General features: G+C 52.0%; 1 protein-coding gene across 1 annotated transcript in view; it reads left to right on the top strand.

The window, feature by feature from the left end:
* Positions 1–19,257, top strand: part of FLT4 (fms related receptor tyrosine kinase 4) — a 57,886-nt gene that overhangs the window by 14,174 nt on the left and 24,455 nt on the right. Inside the window, exons 2-6 of the mRNA XM_027724067.2 lie at positions 7,200–7,296; positions 13,387–13,658; positions 17,319–17,431; positions 18,298–18,460; positions 18,678–18,817. Of these exons, the coding sequence (XP_027579868.2) occupies positions 7,200–7,296; positions 13,387–13,658; positions 17,319–17,431; positions 18,298–18,460; positions 18,678–18,817 (785 nt within the window). The remainder of the gene's footprint in view (positions 1–7,199; positions 7,297–13,386; positions 13,659–17,318; positions 17,432–18,297; positions 18,461–18,677; positions 18,818–19,257) is intronic.

Genomic DNA, 19,257 nt, shown 5'->3' with positions numbered 1-19,257 from the left:
GTCTGCAGGGTGGCCCCGGCTGACCCGCTGCCCCAGGCCGGACATGTGGCTACCTGACACAGGCTAACTTTGGCTCAGGACGGAGCCTCTCGGGGAGGATGGAGTAGGGAGCGAGCGCGGGAGGGGGGGTGGGGTGGGTAGGGAGAGGAAAGACGGCAGGAGACAGAAATGCAAACATGGCCTGACAGCCGTGGGGCAGGGGGAGGGGAGGAGGAAAAAGCAGGGTAAACCTGGCAGGATGGAGCAGGAAACCAGGCTGGAGCGAGCAGGGCGATGGTGAGATAGTGCTTCCTGCCGAGGGAGAAAGGCAGACAGATAAACACTCCCAGACAGGCGCTCGCTGACCCCTCCTTGGGATGCTCTGCGATGACGTGGTGGCAGGTCCCTGGAACAGAGCAGAGTCTTAAAAACAGGTGAGAGCATGGTCAGGCATTGGGTGTAGCCGTGCTCTGTTGCCCAGGGCAGCTGACTTCGGAAATACTCTGTTATAAATCCCTGCCTGGAGGCACCGAGGGATCAGGGATGAAGAATACAAGGGTAACTTTGCTCCTCAGGACAGCCTGTCTCTCTTGAAAGTGGCTCCCGCTTTTGAAGCTCTCTGTTTCTGTCCCCTGATGAACTCCCAGCTTGAAAGTCAAAAAGCTGAAGGAGCTCAGAGAGCTTGTGACGTTCTCTGCCTCATTCCCCGCCAGTGCAGGTGGCTGGGTCTCCCCTGGTTGCAGGTGCTGAGCTGGAGGAAAGCCTTCTTTCTTCACTCCCCAAATGCTCTGTCTGTTTGGACACATGTCCTTTCTCCTCACCTGGCGTTGCTGCAGACCCAGGGTGCTTGGGGCATCTCTGAATCTGGTGCCAAGAAGAAAAGCATTTCCATCAGCTCAGGTGATGCTCTGGTGACCTCTTCCTCAGCCCTCATGTTGGTCTCTGCTCAGGGGGCTCCTGCCTCTACACACCAACTTGCCCACAAGTGTTTTGGGGACAAAATAATGTCTCATTATACTTTTGGTGTTGGACAGGAAGGATCAGAGCCCCAGTAATGATGGTCACCTCTGTGTTTGTATTGACTGAGTTTCTACAGTTATTTTTCCCTCGTGTCCCTTGAAAAAGGATAGCCTGTCCTAGTTGAAGCAAAGGAACAGCTGATGTTTTGGGAATGTCCTCACAAAATGGTGAAGACACAAATCCACCACACTTTGATTTGGTGTTGTTTCAGGGCTTTGAGGTCCATGGATGAAAATGTCTAGACCAAAGGAGCGTTGTCTTGCCGTTGGCATTGCCCATCGTGCTCTTCCAGGCCCAAGTGAGCTCCTGGTGTGTGGGTTCAGTTGTGTGGCTGCTGAGGCACAACACCAGGCACAGTGGGGCTGATCCTGTACTGATGGACACAGCCCCTCTCTTTAATCCCTTCTGGGGCAGGTCTGAAGCAATGGTCAACCCTGGACTGCAGAACAGAGAACATCTTTCATGAACCCATAAAAGAAGGGCCCTGCTTCTTTTGACCTTGTGCATATGCGTAGTTTGGGGGGGATTTTCAGTTTTCTATTGTTATAATTTTTCATTTGTTCATTGCTTACACCTCAGCCTGTTTCCATCTCCGTTTTCCTCCCAGCCTCACTGTGGGTGTGGGTGGCTCTCACCCTGCCCTCACAGTCCTTGGGCACAGGCTGCTCCATTTTGGTATCAAGTCCCACCACGATTTGGGGTTCACTCTGCCCACTGTGAGGCTGGAGAGAAGACACCTGGTGCTTCATCCCTATGTTGGCTGGAACCTGACGTTTATTTCTCAGCCTTGTGCCATATCTCACCTTGTGTGAAACAAGCCTTCCTCCCTGCTGGCAAGCACCATGAGAAGGAAGAGGAGGAGCTGACAGCCCTATGTTCAGATTTCTCCTGCTGCTGTGCCAACTGCCTGCTCCTTGCGTGACGTGACACTCATGCTTTGCTACTCCAATCCACAGCTGGACGCTTGCCCCGTGCATGACAAGGAGTTGCTCCATGGGGGAACTTCAGCCCTGTAGGTGGGAAGTTGGCCCAGCTTTGCCTCCGGCATGTGGACTTCCCACATGCCTGGGGGCAGCCACAGATCCTCCAGCACCAGGGCAGTGAGTTATATCAACACAGGGCAGGTGGGAAAGAGTAACTGGGGCAGAGGGGGAAGATGGCACTTGCAGTGCTGGGGTTAGTTCCCATGGGGCACATAAAATTTCACCAGCAAATGCTGCCAATTTGGACAGGTCCAGCCAGGAAGGCTGGAGGAGAGGACTGGAGAAAGAGCAGAGCAAGAGTTCTCCTCCCTCTACCCCAGTACCAGCTACTGCTGCTCTTTTGCATCAGAAAGGGTCGTTCAGTCCCTGTTAGTCAGCAAGGTACCAGAATTTTACTGTTAATTGTCCAGGAGCAGAGCTTTGCTCACATAGTAACTAGTGCAAACAAATCTCCCTTTTTTAGAAAATGTCCAAATCTGATCTTCCTGCCTTGCTTTGTTGGATAGATGCTCATTGACTAGGAATTTTTGCCTGAAAACAGCAAAGTGGAGATGGGGCAGTAGCAGGGTTAGGGAAACTTTGCTGGGGAAAAAGATGGTCTTTTTTTCCCTTCCAGCCTATCTTTTGCCTCAGTACAGCGCTGAGTGGGCAGTGTGTGTTGGGCTGGGTGCAGGGAGACAAGCAGGACCACACAGCCTCACCTGGAGTAGCTTTGCTTTGTGCATGTTATCTTGCAGCTCTGGTTACAGAACCCCAAAGCAGTAAGTTTGGTGGCAGGAGAGTGAGCTGTGCTGGTTAGATGGGGACATGCAGCGGCTGTGGCCAGAGAGATCCAGCCCAGCACCGGGGAAGGAAGTCAGCGAGAAGGACAGAGTGTGAACAAAATCCCTCTCCGGAAAGGCGCCCCGTTAATCAGTCAGCGGGGCCGACTCAGCAGAGAGGGAGGGAAGGGGAAGCAGAGAGGGGCTGAGGTGGTGTGGGGGGGCTCAGAGGGAGGATCCGGTGCAGGGCTTCCTGTGAGTGGAAGCAGACGGAGAGCAGAAGCTGTGTTGTGCCACACTGTACCATGCTATACCTGCACCTTCTCTCACGTCCAGCCTTTGACCTGTTCCCAAAGCCATTGCTCACCGCAGCAGTGCTGGCTCCGGCTCAGATGCTTTTCTGCAGGGATTCAGTGTCTGCAGCTATCGCAAGGGAAAACCAAGTCCCATGCAAGGCTTTCCCACAACATGCCCAAGGGTGGAGAGATGAGGTCTGGAGCCTGCAAGATGCCGTGGGGTGGGTGGGTAGCACTTTTGAGGGTGAGCGTGGCTTCCCCACCAGGCAGGGAGAGCCCTGGATGCAGGATGCAGTGGGCAGCCCTGCCGCCATGCTGAGAGCAGCAGTGGTGGAAGTGCAGACAGAGCCAGAGGGGCCTGAAAATGATGGAGCTGCCAGCGATAAGGAGAAGGCCCTCAGTGCAGCCTGGCCCCTTTTAGAGCCGTGTGCTGCAAGATCAAGGCTACAAAAACCGCTGGGAAATGTGCTTCTCTGGAAAAAGACAAGGTGTGAGTGGCTGTGGGATCCTGCTTCCTCTCCCCGCATCCCATCAATCCCCTCTCTGTTTATTTTAATATCCTGCTGCCAGCTTGCTTGGAAACCATCTTGAAAAAACAAAGCTTGCCGGGGCTGCCGCATGCCTTTTTAATTACATTAATGCTCTCCCCGTGCAAGGGCGCAGTTGGGTGTGCGGGAGAGAGCGGGATCTGCTCGGAGGGCCGAGGAGATAAAACATGGCTGGGGTTGGAGGTGGGGAAGGAGGGACTGAGAGAAGAGGAGACACTCCATGCTCTGGAGACATCTCCCTCACACTCTGGGATTTGCCAGAGATACAAACCATCTGTGTGTCGGTTAGCAGAGATTTAATGGCCAAACCCAGCACCAAGTTCAGCGCAGGAGAGTCATGGCAGGGCACACGCTCCCCCAGGGAGGGAAAGGGCAAGGGCAGCAATGGGGTGGATCCATCTGTAAAGCACAAAGAGTGATAGAGAATATGGTGGGGGAAAAGCTGATGGCTTTGAAGATGCTTTTGCAGGCTGGGAATAGCTCCGTGTATCCTTTTACCTGTCCTGAATGGCACGGGTGACTCTGGGTATTGGCATACCAAGATGCCAGCCTTAGTGTGGGGCATTGGGGTGAGTAGTGGATCCCCAGCATGAGCCAGTGCCTGATGCAGGGAGTCCCCAAAGTTCCCGGCAGTCCGGAGGCGGTGAGGAGGCTGGACGGCCGTGAGTGCTGGCCCAGCACTGGCTGCCAGCAGCGGGAGCGTCCCCAGCCCCGCGCCGCGGTGCTTTCAGAGCAAACAGTGGTTCCTTTTCCTGTTGTACTCACGGAGGGCCGTGGACAGGATGCATCTGCAGGAATCCCACAGCCTCAACCTGCACAGATCGTACTTTTCCTTTCTTCCCCTCCACCCCCTGGCGTTGTTTGCTAACAGGTCACCAGGCGGCACATGAAGGGAGGCAGGGGGTTATTCCTGCCGCCGTCCTGCTCCCCCCAAGGCCCAGCAGCGGGGCACAGCATCGGCCGAGAGGCTCCTGCGACCTTGGACCACTTAGTGGTTCAAGCAAGGGGACCACTCCAGTTTTGAGACTTAATTTGGCATCTGTCACAGCCATCCCTGGAGCTGGCCATGCCAGGGGTTTGGGGATTACTTTTCTGCTCTCTGCTCCAGAGCACGGGCATGAGGATGAGAGCGTCTGCTGTCCCCAGCCGGCCCCATGCAAGCCATTATCTTCTGCATTTTGGGTTGAGCACTGTGGGGGTGCCAGGCACCCCTGGACGCTCCCTGGGGCAATGGGCTGGGAGGCTGTGGCCATCTGGATAGCAGTGTTTGCACTGGGATAACCGTGTCCGGCATTAATAGGAAATGCAGCTTAGTGGACAGATTCCCTTCCCCACCCCCTTTTTTTAATAAACCTTGTTACATTTTGAAGGGATTTTACAAAAAATGTGGTCCTTTATTTTCACAGCCCAGGGGCACATTTTTGTGTGTGACGTCTGACGTCCCCTCTGCAGGGAAAGGGGGAGGTTGGAGGCGCGAGGTGGGGTGTCCTCCGTGGGCACTGAGAAGCACGGGGTCCCAAAGACCACGGTGATGCCAACCCGATCCATGTGTTGAGAGACAAATGATGGCTGTTGTTGTTGTTGTTGTTGAGAGAGACATGTCTGTAGGACAGGCCGTGGGCAGCAGGACACAGACGCGGGCAGAGGTGGGCCAGGGCGGCCCCTGGGTTGACTCCACCTCACGTGGGCAAGGGAAGAGGAGGCAGGAATGATGGGGGGAGATGGCCAGCACCCCACCGTTGCCATGGGGGCAGCCACGGGGACACCACCTCGGAGCCGCGCGCAGGCGGGAAGGAAGTGGAGAACAATCAGAGAGAACAAGGCCGGCAGCCCTGGCCTGGCAGTGCCGGTGGTGCCGCTCAGCACGTCCCTCCACTGCCATGTCCCCCTCAGCAGCCTCTCCTTGGTGGTGGTGGGCCCTGGGCAGCCCGGCTTCTCCACCAGCCTGGCTCCTCATGACTCCACAGACGCCTGTGTCAGAGAGGCTGGTGGCCATTTGATGTCTCCTGGGGCAAGTTTCCCCATAGAGAAGCATTCCTAGAATCACTGAATCGTTAAGGTTGAAAAAGACTTCTATGACCATCAAGTCCAGCTGTTAACCCAGCACCACCGTGTTCACCACTAGACCGTGTCCCCAAGTGCCACATCCACATGTCTTTTGAACACTTCCAGGCATGGTGACTCCACCACTTCCATGGGCGGAGTTCCAAAGGGTTCCAATGTCTGAGCACCCTTTCAGTGTAGAAACTTTTCCTAATATCCAATCTAAACCCCCCCGGCACAACTTGAGGCCGTTTCCTCCTGTCCTAAGGCTCATGTGGCTCTACCACAGCACTTCTGAGACCTGAGGTCCTCAGGTCACAGTTTTGGAGGAGAGATGTCGCACAGGGCTCCTTCTATTTGTGAAACCCATGGAAACTCTATGTCCTTGAGATCTCTCTGTCCTTGCCAGATCTCTCTGATACCTGGGTTTGAATGTTACAAGGGAAGGAAACAGACATGCACAGAACATAGTTGCAAAAACCCTCACATTTTTGTAGGAATTCAAGCTAGCAACATATTTCTGCATTCTTTTCTTCCTTAGCATTTAGCACCCACCTGAACCACAGCTTCACATTTCTTAACTCTTTTTTTCCCCCCTCTATTTCTGGTTAGTTTGCTTGTTTTTGCAGTCAATGAGACTTTTCTTTTGAATTATCTCACATCTCCAGAAGCTGGAGTTTTAAGATAAAGATCATGAAGTAATGACAGTCAGCAACACTGTGTTAATGAAAAACAACAGTAGTCTCTGAAGGTAACCGGTACTTCGAGATGTTTTGTCCATGAGGAGCTCACTTAGGGTGCATGTCTGGCATGCCGGAGATGCAAGCACACAAAAAGTGGGACTCTCCCTGAAAAAAGGTGGAAGAGGAGCATGATAATGTTTAACTGCCTGTCCTTGAGCCTGGATAATTTCACTGCTGGAATGCCTGTCTGGTGGTGCAGGGAAGGGGGCTGCTGCAATCCCCAGAGGTTTGGTCCTGTTCAGGTGACTGTACCTGAGAGTGTGCCAAAGGAGAAGGGCATTCCGTGAATGCCTGCTGACTCCAGAGAGCATCTCTGTGCCAAAGCAAGAGTTTTGCATTTCTGGTATCTGGGCATCCCTGATTTGTCCCCCTGATTACAGAAAGCCACATGTGTATAGAAAAATCTCCTGCCAGACTCCCTCCGGTTAGCAGAGGGGATCATTTCAGAGCCTTAGTCCAAGCAAACTCAATCTCATTCACCTGGTGAGGAACGGGCACACTTGGATTCCCCACTTTCTAGTCTTTCATTCTTTTTCTGGCCCTTGTCTGTGCTAGTCTGTCTATCAGAGCCTGGGGGCTGTCTGGCCCTGGCCCTAGAGCTGCTGCTGAAGAGCTGCTCCCTGGAGCCAGGAGGGCTGCAGACAAACCACTTGTGTCCTGCTGAGCCAACATTCAATTATCTTGTAGGAACAGACCCTGAGGAGATGTGTCCTTCAAAAGGCTTCGCCCCTCTCTGGGCTCGTGATGCCAGGAGAGCTGCTGCCCACAGCGGTGGGTGCAGGCTAGTCAGTATCTGCATCATCCCCTCTCTCCTTTCCCTCCACAGATCTGGTGAGCAGCTATTCTATGACCCCTCCTACTCTCAGCATCACCGAGGAGGAACACGTCATCAACGCCAAGGACACGCTGACCATCACCTGCAGGTAAGGCATGAGCAAGCCTGGCTCTGTCTAGACTGCTTTTACCTGGTGAGTGTTGGAGGACTAGGCAAGGAGAGCCCTCCAGGGACACCTTGGCTGCAGTACACCTGCAGATTAGCATGTCTGGCTAGAAATCTTCCACATTCACCAAGGGTGAACTCATCTAATTAATTCATTGAAAAAGAAGCAGAAGACGTCTCCGAGGAGGCAGTGATAACCTCTACTGTAGTCCTGCAGGCAGAAGGAAGATAGAGAAACATTTGCATGATCTGATAGCTTTGTTGTAAGCTCTTCAGGGAAACTGGCCTCCCTGATTCTCCTTGTCTTTCTCTGACATTGATTATTCTCATCTCCTCGGGGCTGCTAGGATTGGAGTTCTGGTTTCTAAATCTCGTAGTACGCTTGGGGGACGTTGAGAAATACCCATGTGAGAAGGCAAGGCTGCACTAGTGGTGTCTGTAAGAGGCTTCCAGCTTTTCTAGGAAGCTGGGATTTAATGCTTTGCCTTGTACACATTGGGGTGAGGAAAAACCCTGGCCAGACCAGGTCAAAACCCTGTGAGAGGACCTGGAGAATCTCAGGTGGTTTTGAGACTGACTCTAAGAAAGTGATCTGCCTGAACTGATTTATCCATGCTGGGACACTTGGCTGTACATGTTTTCAGCACTACCCCCTATCTAGGAAAGTTAAAAAAAAAACCAAACAAGTGGGAGAATTGCCCAAGGTCAATTTTCCTGGAGTTTCCCTTCAGCAGCTGAAAGCAGATCCTTGCTTGGGATCTGAGTGCTGGGCCCAGTGGGGCTCTAAATTCAGCGTGGGCCTCAAATGGGTGTTCCTCAGTGTTATATATAACCACAGAGCAATTACTGCAAACACTTGGCTGGCATTGTGTTCATGTCTTGTCACAAACATATTTAACTTTTCCTGGAACAGATGGTATTGCTTTTCCTTTGTGAATCAGTTCATAGCCAAGGCAGAGGGACAGAGGAAAGGTTGTTGATGGCAATACTGAACTGATTTCACCTGGTCTGGGAAGCTGAGCAGTTGTGGGCTCATTCTCCCAGTGACCTGAGGAACCACGGTGTGTGTTATAGGAAACATGTGAGTTGGAGGACTGCCTGTGACTGTCCATGGAGGACTGTGGTCAGCCTGCTGAGGGGGGCACAGAGGAAAAGGAGGGAATTTGGAGACTCCAGTGCTCTGCCATGGTAGTTCTCTCCACAGATGGATGTGGGAACTGACATTCTCTGTTAAAACCTTGGAACAGAGGAGATTCAGTGCAGTTGTTCTGAATAAGCTTAGAATCAGGGCAGATCCTTTCTCAGCAGTGGCCCAGGGAGGGACATAGAAAATGGTTTCAAGACTGTGTTGTCTGGAGATTGAGCCAAGGCTAAAGAACATACTGTAGTTAGAGGTGTGGTAAAAGAAAGTGTCTTCTGCAGTCAAGCATGAACACAGCTTCTTAGCACCATGAAGTGGAAAGCCTTTCTTTTTGGGTATCCCTCCTGGGCCTGGATTGCCCTTTCCCTGGGCACTTGTTAGGCATTGGTTAATATGAAGGAAAATCACTGAAGTGGAAAAGAGATGCTCTGATTTCCAGTGCAGAGTGTGCATGGCCTGCCCTTGCAGGGAGCATTGTACAAGCTACAGAGTCACTGCAAGTGGCAACAAGCTCCCTGTTTGCTGCTGCAGAGCCAAGGCTCAACTTTCAGGCTCACTAGACAGCATCCGTACAGTGCAGTGGCATGGACACAGCTGAGACAAGAAGATCCCTACCCCTGGCTCCCAGTGCTGTGCAGGACTGAACTGCCCAGCCCAAGAACAGCAAGGCCATCTGCAAACAGCATTAAAACCCCTGCAACCCTCTGCCCATGTTGCTCCTTGGCTGCCCCCCACCTCTCCATCCTGGTGTCCCAAATGTGCTCCTTCGGGCTGCGCAGAGTCCTTCACACCATCCACAGTTAGATAAGTCTCTGTATCTCCTGCATAGCTCAGAAGGTTCCCCTTTTCCCTCTGAGCTCTCCAATCCTGTGTTTGTCTGTCTTGAGGAGAAGATTTTGACTGTGGGACACTGTTACTTCATTTGAATGAAAAGTAAATCCTTCCTGGTCTCTGGATCTCTAATTACACCCAGCTGCTTCTCCAACCTCTTCTCTGGACCATGGCCCACCCTGGGAAGACCTGGCTTGGGATAATGGGAACTGAAGGGAAAAACATGCAGACCACCAAGAGAACAGGCAAAGGAGAGGGTGGTGGGGCAGGGTAGGGCAGAAAAAATACAGAATCAAATTCAGGATCCAGGGATTTCCTGCTAAGCATCGTGTTGGAGGTGACTTCAGTTTGACCCTGGTCTTCCCTTGAGAGCAATGTCCTCTGGCTGCTCTTCGAGCTGCCCTTGGAGCCAGGAGTACAGGCCTGCTTGAAGCAGTGCTTCAGCAGAAAGATGAGCTCAAAACCCCCCTGTGAGACTCCCTGGAGACCTTTCGAGCTTCACCCACTGAGCGTGAGAGTCCCGCAGCCAACTGTGCTCTCAGGCTCCCTCACAGCAGCCTGGATCTCAGACATCCACAGCTCTGCAGCCCCCCCAGCTCCACAGCCCTCCAAACCTCATCAGTGACCAGAGTCCATGCCAGGCCATGGGATGAACAATGCCTCTGGAGCTGGGCAAGCTTAAGAGACCCAAGGGTACAACACATACGCAAGAAGCCACCAGATGCTGGGGCTCTGCTTTTGCAAAGGGCATCACATGCAGTCACGTTCCCTTGTCACCCAGCACAATGCACCCTTGAGAGACCCAGAGAGAGCAGGGGACCAGTGCAGGAACATTCCCCAAAATACAGATCATGCCAGTGCTGGCTGAGAGCCCCAGCGATGTTTTGATCTAAGCATGTGGCAGAGCCAGGGAAGGGGCTGATGCCCACATAGACAGTGCAGCTTTTATTAGCTCCCATCCTGAGAAGGAAGGAAAGAATACCATGAATCTCTGCATTCAAGCCCTCAGCAGCCTGTGCGGGGGGAAAGCAGAGATCTTGTGCTGTTCCAGCTCATGAATATTGGAGCAGAGCCCACAGGAGCCAGCTGTGCAACAGCAGAAACCTCTGGAGGGTTCAACTGGGTCATGACTGTGCCAGCCCATCCAATCCCATCCTGCAGGTGCTGGGCACTCAGGTGGAGAGCAAACCAAGAAAAAGAAGGGCAAGGTTGTCCTTTGCTGCCCAGTGATCTGTTACCAGAGCTGACTCACAGATGCACAAACCCATCTGTGGCAGAGGAAGTATTTGACCCCGGAGCCCTCTTGGCTCCTGTGGAGGAAATGAGCACTGTGGCAGGGCTGAAGGAGCCTCAGGATAAGGCAATGCCCCACAAGCACTGCTCCAGAGCGGTGTCCAGGGACACACAACACCTGCTGCACTTTCCTACATGTGTGTGACTGCTGTGAACATCCTTTGTGGTGCTGAGGGAGGATCTGGCTTATCCCAGCTAAGCCACAAAGCCACAGCCAGCTTTGCCCATCATACCACACATGGGAGCTTCAAAGAGGATTGAAGAAAAGTGGTGCCAATTGCAACATCTTCCTTGAAGAGCATCTGTCCTGAAAAGATTGAGGAAAACAGCTGTGGAGAAGCCTACAGTGCATCTTTTTCCAGCTGGCATCAGCCGGCTCCATCGCCAAGAGGCACATTATCACCGAGCTGAAAGAAAACAACTTGGGAATAAATCTTTGAAGGTGACAGATAAGAGGGAGGGAACCACCCAAAACTGCTGCTTGGACCTTTCCCCAAATGCAGAGAGTAGATACAGAAATAAATCCATGTGAGCCTGACCTGTCCTGATTCCTGCCTTCCTCTGGTCCTCTTAACCCACCGGTGATGCTAACTTGGACTCACAGTAGTGCCCACACCTCTGTGTCCCCACTGGACCTGGCTGAGCAGCACACATGCAAGGAATGCCTGGGTTAGAGCCGCCCACGGGCTGGTTGGCACGTCTGTTTGCACAGGCCCATCCATGTTTGTATAAATATGTGTCACTCGGTGACTGCAAGCCTTGATGGCTAATGAAACAAGTAGATCTGATAACGTGTGAAAATCCCAGTGGGTAAACAAACAGAAAGCGGAAACACTGGAGACTTGTACAATTACCCTCCTCCACGTGGAGTGCCAAAAATGCCTGAGCAAATGCAAAGAGCTTTGGGGCTCCTTTGCACAGTGGGGGTCTGAAGCTCTTAGCTCTGGGCTGAGAGCAGTCCTATGGCCTGCACTGGTGCAGTGGGACCATGGGCACAGCAGCAATGGCCATGGCAGAGGCCTCTGGGTGTTACTGGTTTAGTGATCAGTTTTACTATTATTTTCCCTGAGCATGCATAGGATGGGAAAAACTCAAAATTCAATTTGTATTTTTATTGAAGTGCTCATGAGACTCTGGTACTTTGGAGAAGCCTGCCCGTGCTTCACAGACACACGCTGCTGGAGCTGCACTTACAGTCCTGCCTCAGGCACTGATGGCATTTTTAGTGAATGCACCAGTTTGAGCTGGGTCAGAGGGGCTGTGAGGTTGTCCCCAAGGGCTTGTCGCTGCCTCCAGAGCCCTTGTACCTGGTGACATGAGGAGAGTGCAGCACACTGTCTCCGAACTCATCTGCAGCAAGCTGGAAGAGAGCAAAGTCTGCAGGAAGATAAATTAACAGCTGAAGAAAAACACAAAGGGACAGGTCTTGTCCCCATGCTTGGACAGAAATCCTGTCCTCATTGCATCTGAGCCATTGTGCCCTCCAATGGCACCTTATCTCTCTTCCTCCTCGCCATCCCTTGCTGTCTGGATCCAGCTATCAGTGACGGTCACGGTCTGGCTGTGCTTTAAAAGCATCTGCCCTCAGAGCTGCCCTGGAAGAGCCCTGGCAGAGGAGCTGCGTGTGCCAGCATGTCTATTCCCAACTTGAATAATAGATGAACCCAGTTTCCCCTCATGGAGCCAACAGTGCTGACAAAAGGCCATTTTTACCCCACAGCTGTCCCTTACGATGGCTTCTTTTTCCTAGGTTTTTTTTTTTTTTTGCATGTACTTAAGTGACTTCCAGCTATACTGGCAAACTTTCAAGTGGGGACTAGGCCTTCCTCTGAAAGGGACTCTGATTCCACAGAAGGAAACTTCCAGCATGGAATAAAAGCTTGTGTTGTTTGTAGTAAACAAGTGCAGTTATAACAAGCTAGGCTGGCGTGTGTGTGCACATGCGAGCTCTGGAGATCCTCAGCTATATATAAATACACACGTGCACACTCTGTCTGGGGGTTTCTTGTGTTCCTGGACTTTTCTGTCTGTCTTTGGGCTGCTGGTGAACAGGCTCAGTGGTCATGCCCTTGGAGAGGTGTCTGCAGTGTCTCTGCAGAGGTGGGAAGGGGTGGCAGCCCCAGTCCAGCTGTGGTTTTGAGGGGCTGCGGGGTGCTGTAGAGCAAGGGAACCCCCTCCCACAACAGCAGAGAAGGAAACAGCTGGCAGCTGGCCAGAAGGCAGTCAGCTGAGCCTCCCCTGGTTTTCCCCGGGCTGTCTTTTATCCCTGACTCCCCTCCTGCTTTTCTCTTTCTCATTTTCTTTCCAGTCTGCTCTCCTTCCCTCATTCTCCTTCCCACTCCATTCATCACACCATGAGCCCCAGCCAGCAGCTATACTGAGCCAAGGGAAATCATCACATCCATGTGTTTCCCTAATAGCTCTGGACCCTTTTAATAACAAGAGGGAATAGAGAATAAATGGAGCCTTTCCCTCAGGGCCTTACATGTTTCCCTGTCCTGGCGTTCGTACCAGTAGGACAGTGTCATGGGACAGAGGGGCCTGCTTGTGAGTGGGCTGATACCTTACAGCTTAGCATGGCCAGAGAGGTGGCCTGGGGAAGAGGAGAAGCCTCTGCTTGCCCTGCGATTAGGGAAGCTGCTTGCCATTTCCTCATGCCTGATTTTTCCCTTGGAGGATGGTCATTCCTCCATGCCTCAGCCCAAGAGTGGTGTCTGGCTGGCTGGGCCACGTGGAGGGGAGCGCAGAGTCACCACCACATTCACCACCCTTGGCCCAAAGCTAATGCTCCTCTTTGCCCATGTCTAGAGGCCAGCACCCCTTGGAGTGGTCGTGGCCCGGGGGCAAGGTGGACCCTGCTGGGAAGGAGGAGACCGAGTTGGTGGCCTCAGCAGCCCCCAGCAGCGGCCAGGCGATCCGAGAAGAGGACTGTGAGGGGACCGGCACGAAGCCGTACTGCAAAGTCCTGGTGCTGACGGAGGCGCAGGCGAACGACACGGGTTACTACCGCTGCTACTACAAGTACATTGATGCCAAAATCGAGGGCACCACAGCGGTGGGCACCTACGTGTTTGTAAGAGGTAAGAGCCATCGGGATGTGCACCTGCAGGCTGGGGGGCTGGGGGCAGCCAGTGCACCATAATATCCGAAAGATGAAAAACCTCAACGTGCCTCCCAGGCTGCTGCAGGCTTGGGGAGGGGGCCAAGGGCTGGTTCCCTGTACTTCCAGGGAACCAATATCCGTCCACGGCGGCAGCGCCTGGGATTCAATTTCGTCCCATCCTGGGGGCATCGCTCCAGCCAGGCTGGAATGCAGGAATTTAAGCAGTGAGAACCTGGTCTCAGAGATGTTTCACCACTAAAAAAAGCACAGGAGTTATCTTCTGGGCAGCTGGGGGCACCCCAAGATGCTGGTGGCTATGGATGATAGCATTCCATGAAGCTGAGACTGAGGGAGGGAGAGGATGAGTGGTACAAACACACCATGCATCCTCCTGTTCCCGGGCCTGATGGCTCAAGCCACTCCACAGTGGCAGATCCACTCCTCTCCACACTGGCTCCTCTCCAAACTGTGCAGGGGCTGCCTGCACAGGCAGGATTATGAGATGTATTTTGGAGGAGGAGGGATGTTCACCAGGCTTTGGACTGGAACCCCAGCTCAGCAAGTGTCTGCAGGGCCAATACTCATCCTCTCTATGCCCCAGGGGTTCCCCCTCTGCTGTCTCCCCCCCTGCTCAAAGCAAGATAAATGAGCCCTGTCCCCTGGAAACAGTTGGCTGAGCTATTTCTCTTTCCGCCCCCATTTATTAGTTGGTGCAGTTGTCATGAGCCAGGCAGGTCATGACATATAAGATGCATTTTTCAGAAGTCCCAGGGCAAAGCCAAATTTGCCTCTGCAACTATGCAGAGAAAAATGCAGGGGCAAATCAGAAAAGCTGGACAGCTGCTGGAGAGGAATTGAGGTCTGTTTGGGCAATTGCCTCCTCTCCCCGTGGGCTCTGCTGCCCACCCTAAAACAGGACAGAGCCTCCCTGGATCGCAGGCATCTGTGAGTTGGACAGGAGTATTCAGACCCTCTAGAGTGTTTTAACAGGATAGAGGCAGAAAGCTTCTTACACACACTGAAAATGTGTACAGCCTAACGTACTTTCGTGCTTTTGAGTGCTTCTGCAAGAACCTGATTTTCTTTGTGATCCAGCAAACACCACTTTGCCCCTTGATCCACCTTCTCTCACCTCCAGTCTCTCTGCAGCTCAGTAGTGTCTCTCCTACTTACCAGAGAGCAGCAAGTGTGCACATGGTGCAGCTTAGGGGCAATAAATCCCAGGTTGTCAGGGCCCATGGGACCCACAGTGCCTGCGGACAGCATGTGTGCAACAGATCCTGCCAACACCTCGCAGCATTGCTGTGCACAGGGCTACACAGCACATGTTCATACTGCTTCCAATCAGGCTGTCCCCTGTTATGGTTATCAGGCATGTAGGAAACCTCAGAATCTGCCTTTCCAAACAGGACAGACTTTCAGGCAGGAGAAGGGAGATGTCAGGAAAACCCAGGCATACAGTAACCACAGCCATTGCAGAACATCCAGATAAAGCCCTGCCTGTTCCTGCTGAACTGGGCTGCAATGTGAAACTGTCCCTGGAGAGCTTGGAAGGGCTGATGTAAGTGTCAGGGATGTTTGAAGACAGCATGATCAGACCACAGCTTTATCCATCAACCTCATTTCTCATGTTAAGAGCTTGGTGGAATTGCCGGGAACAAAATATCTGTGCTTGGCTGGAAAAATGGGTTCTTTTGTATTTTACCTGCAGCTCAGTTCTTAAATGAACTCTTCACACATATCTTTCCTTCCCATGTGTCTGGTTAGGTGTGTATGTTATTACAACTACAGATAGCACTGTAGACATATAGAATGCCTCATCAGGGTAGGATAGGATATGTACAGCCCACATCTCATAAAGCTTAGCATATATTAATGAAGAAGATGCTAAATTATTCCCATTTGACCCATTAAGACAGTCTTAAGGAAATTTGTGATGTAGTCAGAGAGGGGAGTTAGTGCATGAATCACAAGCTCATTGGCAGCAGGACCAGCCCAGTAAATCAGTTAGTTCTTGGCTGCCATCTGAGCTTGAAGGGGACCTCATAGTATCTCACCTCTGGCATTTGTGCACCTCCTCCCTCTCACATGCCCAGGGCTCAGGAGAGGAATGAGGAACATGTTCACACAGGGAAACAAATCTGTGCTTTCAGCAATCCTGTGGCAGCACAAGACCGCAGGAAACACAGATAAGAACTCTCTGGGCAATCCATGTTTTCGTAAGAGCTGACCAATACAGTTTTCTGAGTGTGCTTTCTTTCACCTAAGCTGTAGAAAAAAGAGATTCATGCAGATTCATACAGGTCTTCGTAGCATGACTAGCACTGAAGCAACAGCTTTATAGGTCAAAAATTAAAGTATTCCCTTCTGCAATTAACAGTGGGAGCACTGGGTTGGATTGGGTTGGACCCAATGTGATTTGAGCTACATGACCCCCAAATGGGGATTATTTCCAAATTCATCTTTGACTTGTCCTTTTAGTTGGGCATCTTTAGGGGCTGGGTAGCAGAGGGAAAAATTCTTGAGTTGGACAACCAATGTCCTCATGCTACAGTCCCTTGAAATCAATGGTTTAGCTGAAACCCAGGTGAATAAAGACTAAATGTAGTCCTTAAAAAGATAAAGGCCACTGGGATCATTTGGTCTGATTCCAGCATATCAGAAGCCATAAAATCTCCCCTAGCAGGTCTCTGAGGCAGACCCATGTCTCCCAGATAGAAGCCCACTACCTCCTTACAGAGTTGCCTTCACCCAGGGGGCAATTTCTATGAACAAAGCCAATCATGACCGTGTGCTGGGTGGACATTTACAGAGACATGACTGGCAACACCACACCTTGGAGACACCATTCCTTGTGGGAAACGGCAGGCAGGGGCTGATTCTACAGAATAAATCGTCCATCATGGAAGCTCTGCCAGAGGACACCAAGCAGCCTCACAATTCTTTGTCTCTCCCAATTCTGTCTTCATTCCCTTTAGTCACTCAACATGCTCATTCCATGTCGAGTGTAGCGTAACATCCCCGGCCTTGCTAAGTCATTTCAGTGATTATTTTTGGGTGGTTTTGCTCTTCCTGTCAATATTTGTGCCTGCAGCAGTTGGGCGGCAGTGGGGTGGCAGCCCTGGAAAGCTCAGCTCATCTGTTTATCTGGCTGCAGGATGACATCTGCATACCATTCCGCTGGGGATCACTTCCTCGCCCTGGAAGGTCGCGCTGCACCAGGGCGGCACAGCCCCACACCGCCCCTGCCGCGGGGCCACGCTCACCAGCTGGGCAGGCGCCGAGCCCAGGACACGGCACACTGGCTTCACAAAGGGTCAGACCCAGGCAGAGACCTTGAGGGGGCCAGGAAAGGGGAGGTCATTTCCAGCACTGCCCAAACGTCACACAAATGCCACTGCACCGGTGCTGTGTTTGGTGCGGAGGAGCCGGCTGACTCCCTTTGCATTCCCAAGCTCCAGGTGTCTCCTCTGACTGTCACACGTGGCAGATGGGGCCATCCAGCTCCACACCACTCCCCCTGGCAAGCTCATGCTGTGCTAAGGAAAGTCAGAAAGCCTCCTTTTCTGCTGGTTGATTTCTTTTCCCAGTTTTTTCTTGCCTCTGTTTAGTCGTTGTTCTTGTATCTCTCCTTCAGATTTTGAACAGCCATTTATCAACAAGCCAGAGACCCTCCTCATCAGCAAGAAGGAGAACACTTGGGTACCATGCCTTGTGTCCATCCCAGATCTTAACGTCACACTGACCTCGGTGAGAGCTCAGCCAGGGGGAGACTCTGGACTGAGATGTACTGCATTTGTTCTGCATTTGTAATTGCCTGAGTGGAAGCAGGACAGGCACTGCCAGGAAAGGAAAATGCATGGGATAAATTTTCCATGGAAAATACAAGCCATTGGCTTCCTTGTTTTATTTGCTGGTTGAAGCTGTGTTGTCCAGTTCCCTTGGGCAGACCCCACGGGTTTCCTGCCAACCTTGCTTCTCTTCCCTGGAGCTCTATGAAACAAAACAAGACTTTGTTTTAAACCCATTTCCCCACAGCATCCCCCGTTTGCCTGATCTCTGTGATCTACAACCCCTTTAGGTGGTCAGCATCCCCACAGGGGAGGAGGCTGCAGCCCTGGGGCTCAAGACTAAAAACAGCTCTGTTATCAGTTTGCTTTTGCCTCTTTTTCCCTTTTTTTTTTTTTTTTTTTACAATGCAAATACATCCTTCCAGGATGAGTGTTACTATTGTACAAAGGCCTCCAGGGACACTCTGGGGGCCAGGGGCCTTTCCCTTGCCCGGGAAGGACACTACCCAAGGTCAGCACTCATCCCAGTGGGGCTGATGTTTGGGATACCAGCATCAGTTTCCTTAGCTATCTCTAGAAGTTTCCATTCCTGGAAGTCTCTGGCCTGCTCTGCAGCTGGAAAGGCTCGTGGTGCAGGATGCGGCTGCTCAGGGTAGAGGGGAGGCAATTCCTAGATGACAAACCCTCGGGAGGAGAGGGCAGGAGGCCAGCACAGATGCTGCATCATTTCTTCCCACAAAAGGGAAGTAAAGTAAAGTCTGGAAGGGGTGGGGTGGAAATGTTGTTACCCTCTTATTTCAGTTGGCAAAATGTTGATTTTTCCAGCAAAATTTCTATATCCACCCTGACGGGAAAAGCATTTTCTGGGACAACAAGAAGGGAGTGCAGGTACCGACACACATGATCAGGGACTTCTTGTTTGTCCAGTGTGAGACTGTCATCGACAAGAAGGTCTTCAAATCCAATTTCTTCATCATCCATATAGCAGGTGAATATTTGGGAAGGTGCAGGGGAGCAGTTTGGGTGACTCTGCTATGGTCCTCTCTGGCTACACAGACTCTGAATGGTGCTTATATCTCCTCTACTGTGTGTCAGAAACACACACCAAGCAGCAGGAGGTCATACCCAAACCTCCTGTAAGTGCACAGTCTGAGTCAAGGAGTTAATAGATCAGAAATGGTTTTTTGTTGCCTATTCTGCCTCAGGGAGCGAGCTGTACGACATCCAGCTGTATCCCAAGAAAGCCATGGAGCTGCTAGTGGGAGAGAAGCTGGTCTTGAACTGCACAGTGTGGGCTGAGTTCAACTCTGGCGTCCGCTTCCAGTGGGCTTACCCTGGAAAACAGGTACCAGCAAACAGAGCAGCTCCCCGTGTTCTGAACCTTTTCTGTCTGAATCATCCCCTCCTGCCCATTCACTGTTCCCTCTTCACATCATTCACAGGGCTCTGCTTCATGGTCCTACCTATGCTGTGCCCTGGACATCTTGGTCAGAGTGTTTTCCCATTTTTCTCTCTTGCTGTAGAAGTCAGACAGAGGGAAGACCCCTTTTCCTGGCAGAAAGCTGCCTCCTTGCCGAGGTGTTATTGCTCTGGGCCTCTCCTGGGAAAACACTGGATTCAATTCCACCAGTGCAAATCCAGAGCAAAAATAATTGGCTTAAAAAGAACTACTCTAGTAACACAGCCCTCGTTACCAAGAGCCTGCAAGGTGGTCCCTTCCCCACTTTGTTTTCCCCTTGTTGTAGCCTCTGGCTCTTGGGAATGGTGAGACAGGGGAGTCCCCTG

Source organism: Pipra filicauda, unplaced genomic scaffold (genome assembly GCF_003945595.2).
Source record: "Pipra filicauda isolate LSUMZ 115617 unplaced genomic scaffold, ASM394559v2 scaffold344_size1527164_pilon, whole genome shotgun sequence".
Taxonomy (NCBI): Eukaryota; Metazoa; Chordata; class Aves; order Passeriformes; family Pipridae; genus Pipra; species Pipra filicauda.
The sequence above is the reverse complement of the archived record's forward strand: the minus strand, read 5'-3'. Positions and strand labels throughout refer to the sequence as shown.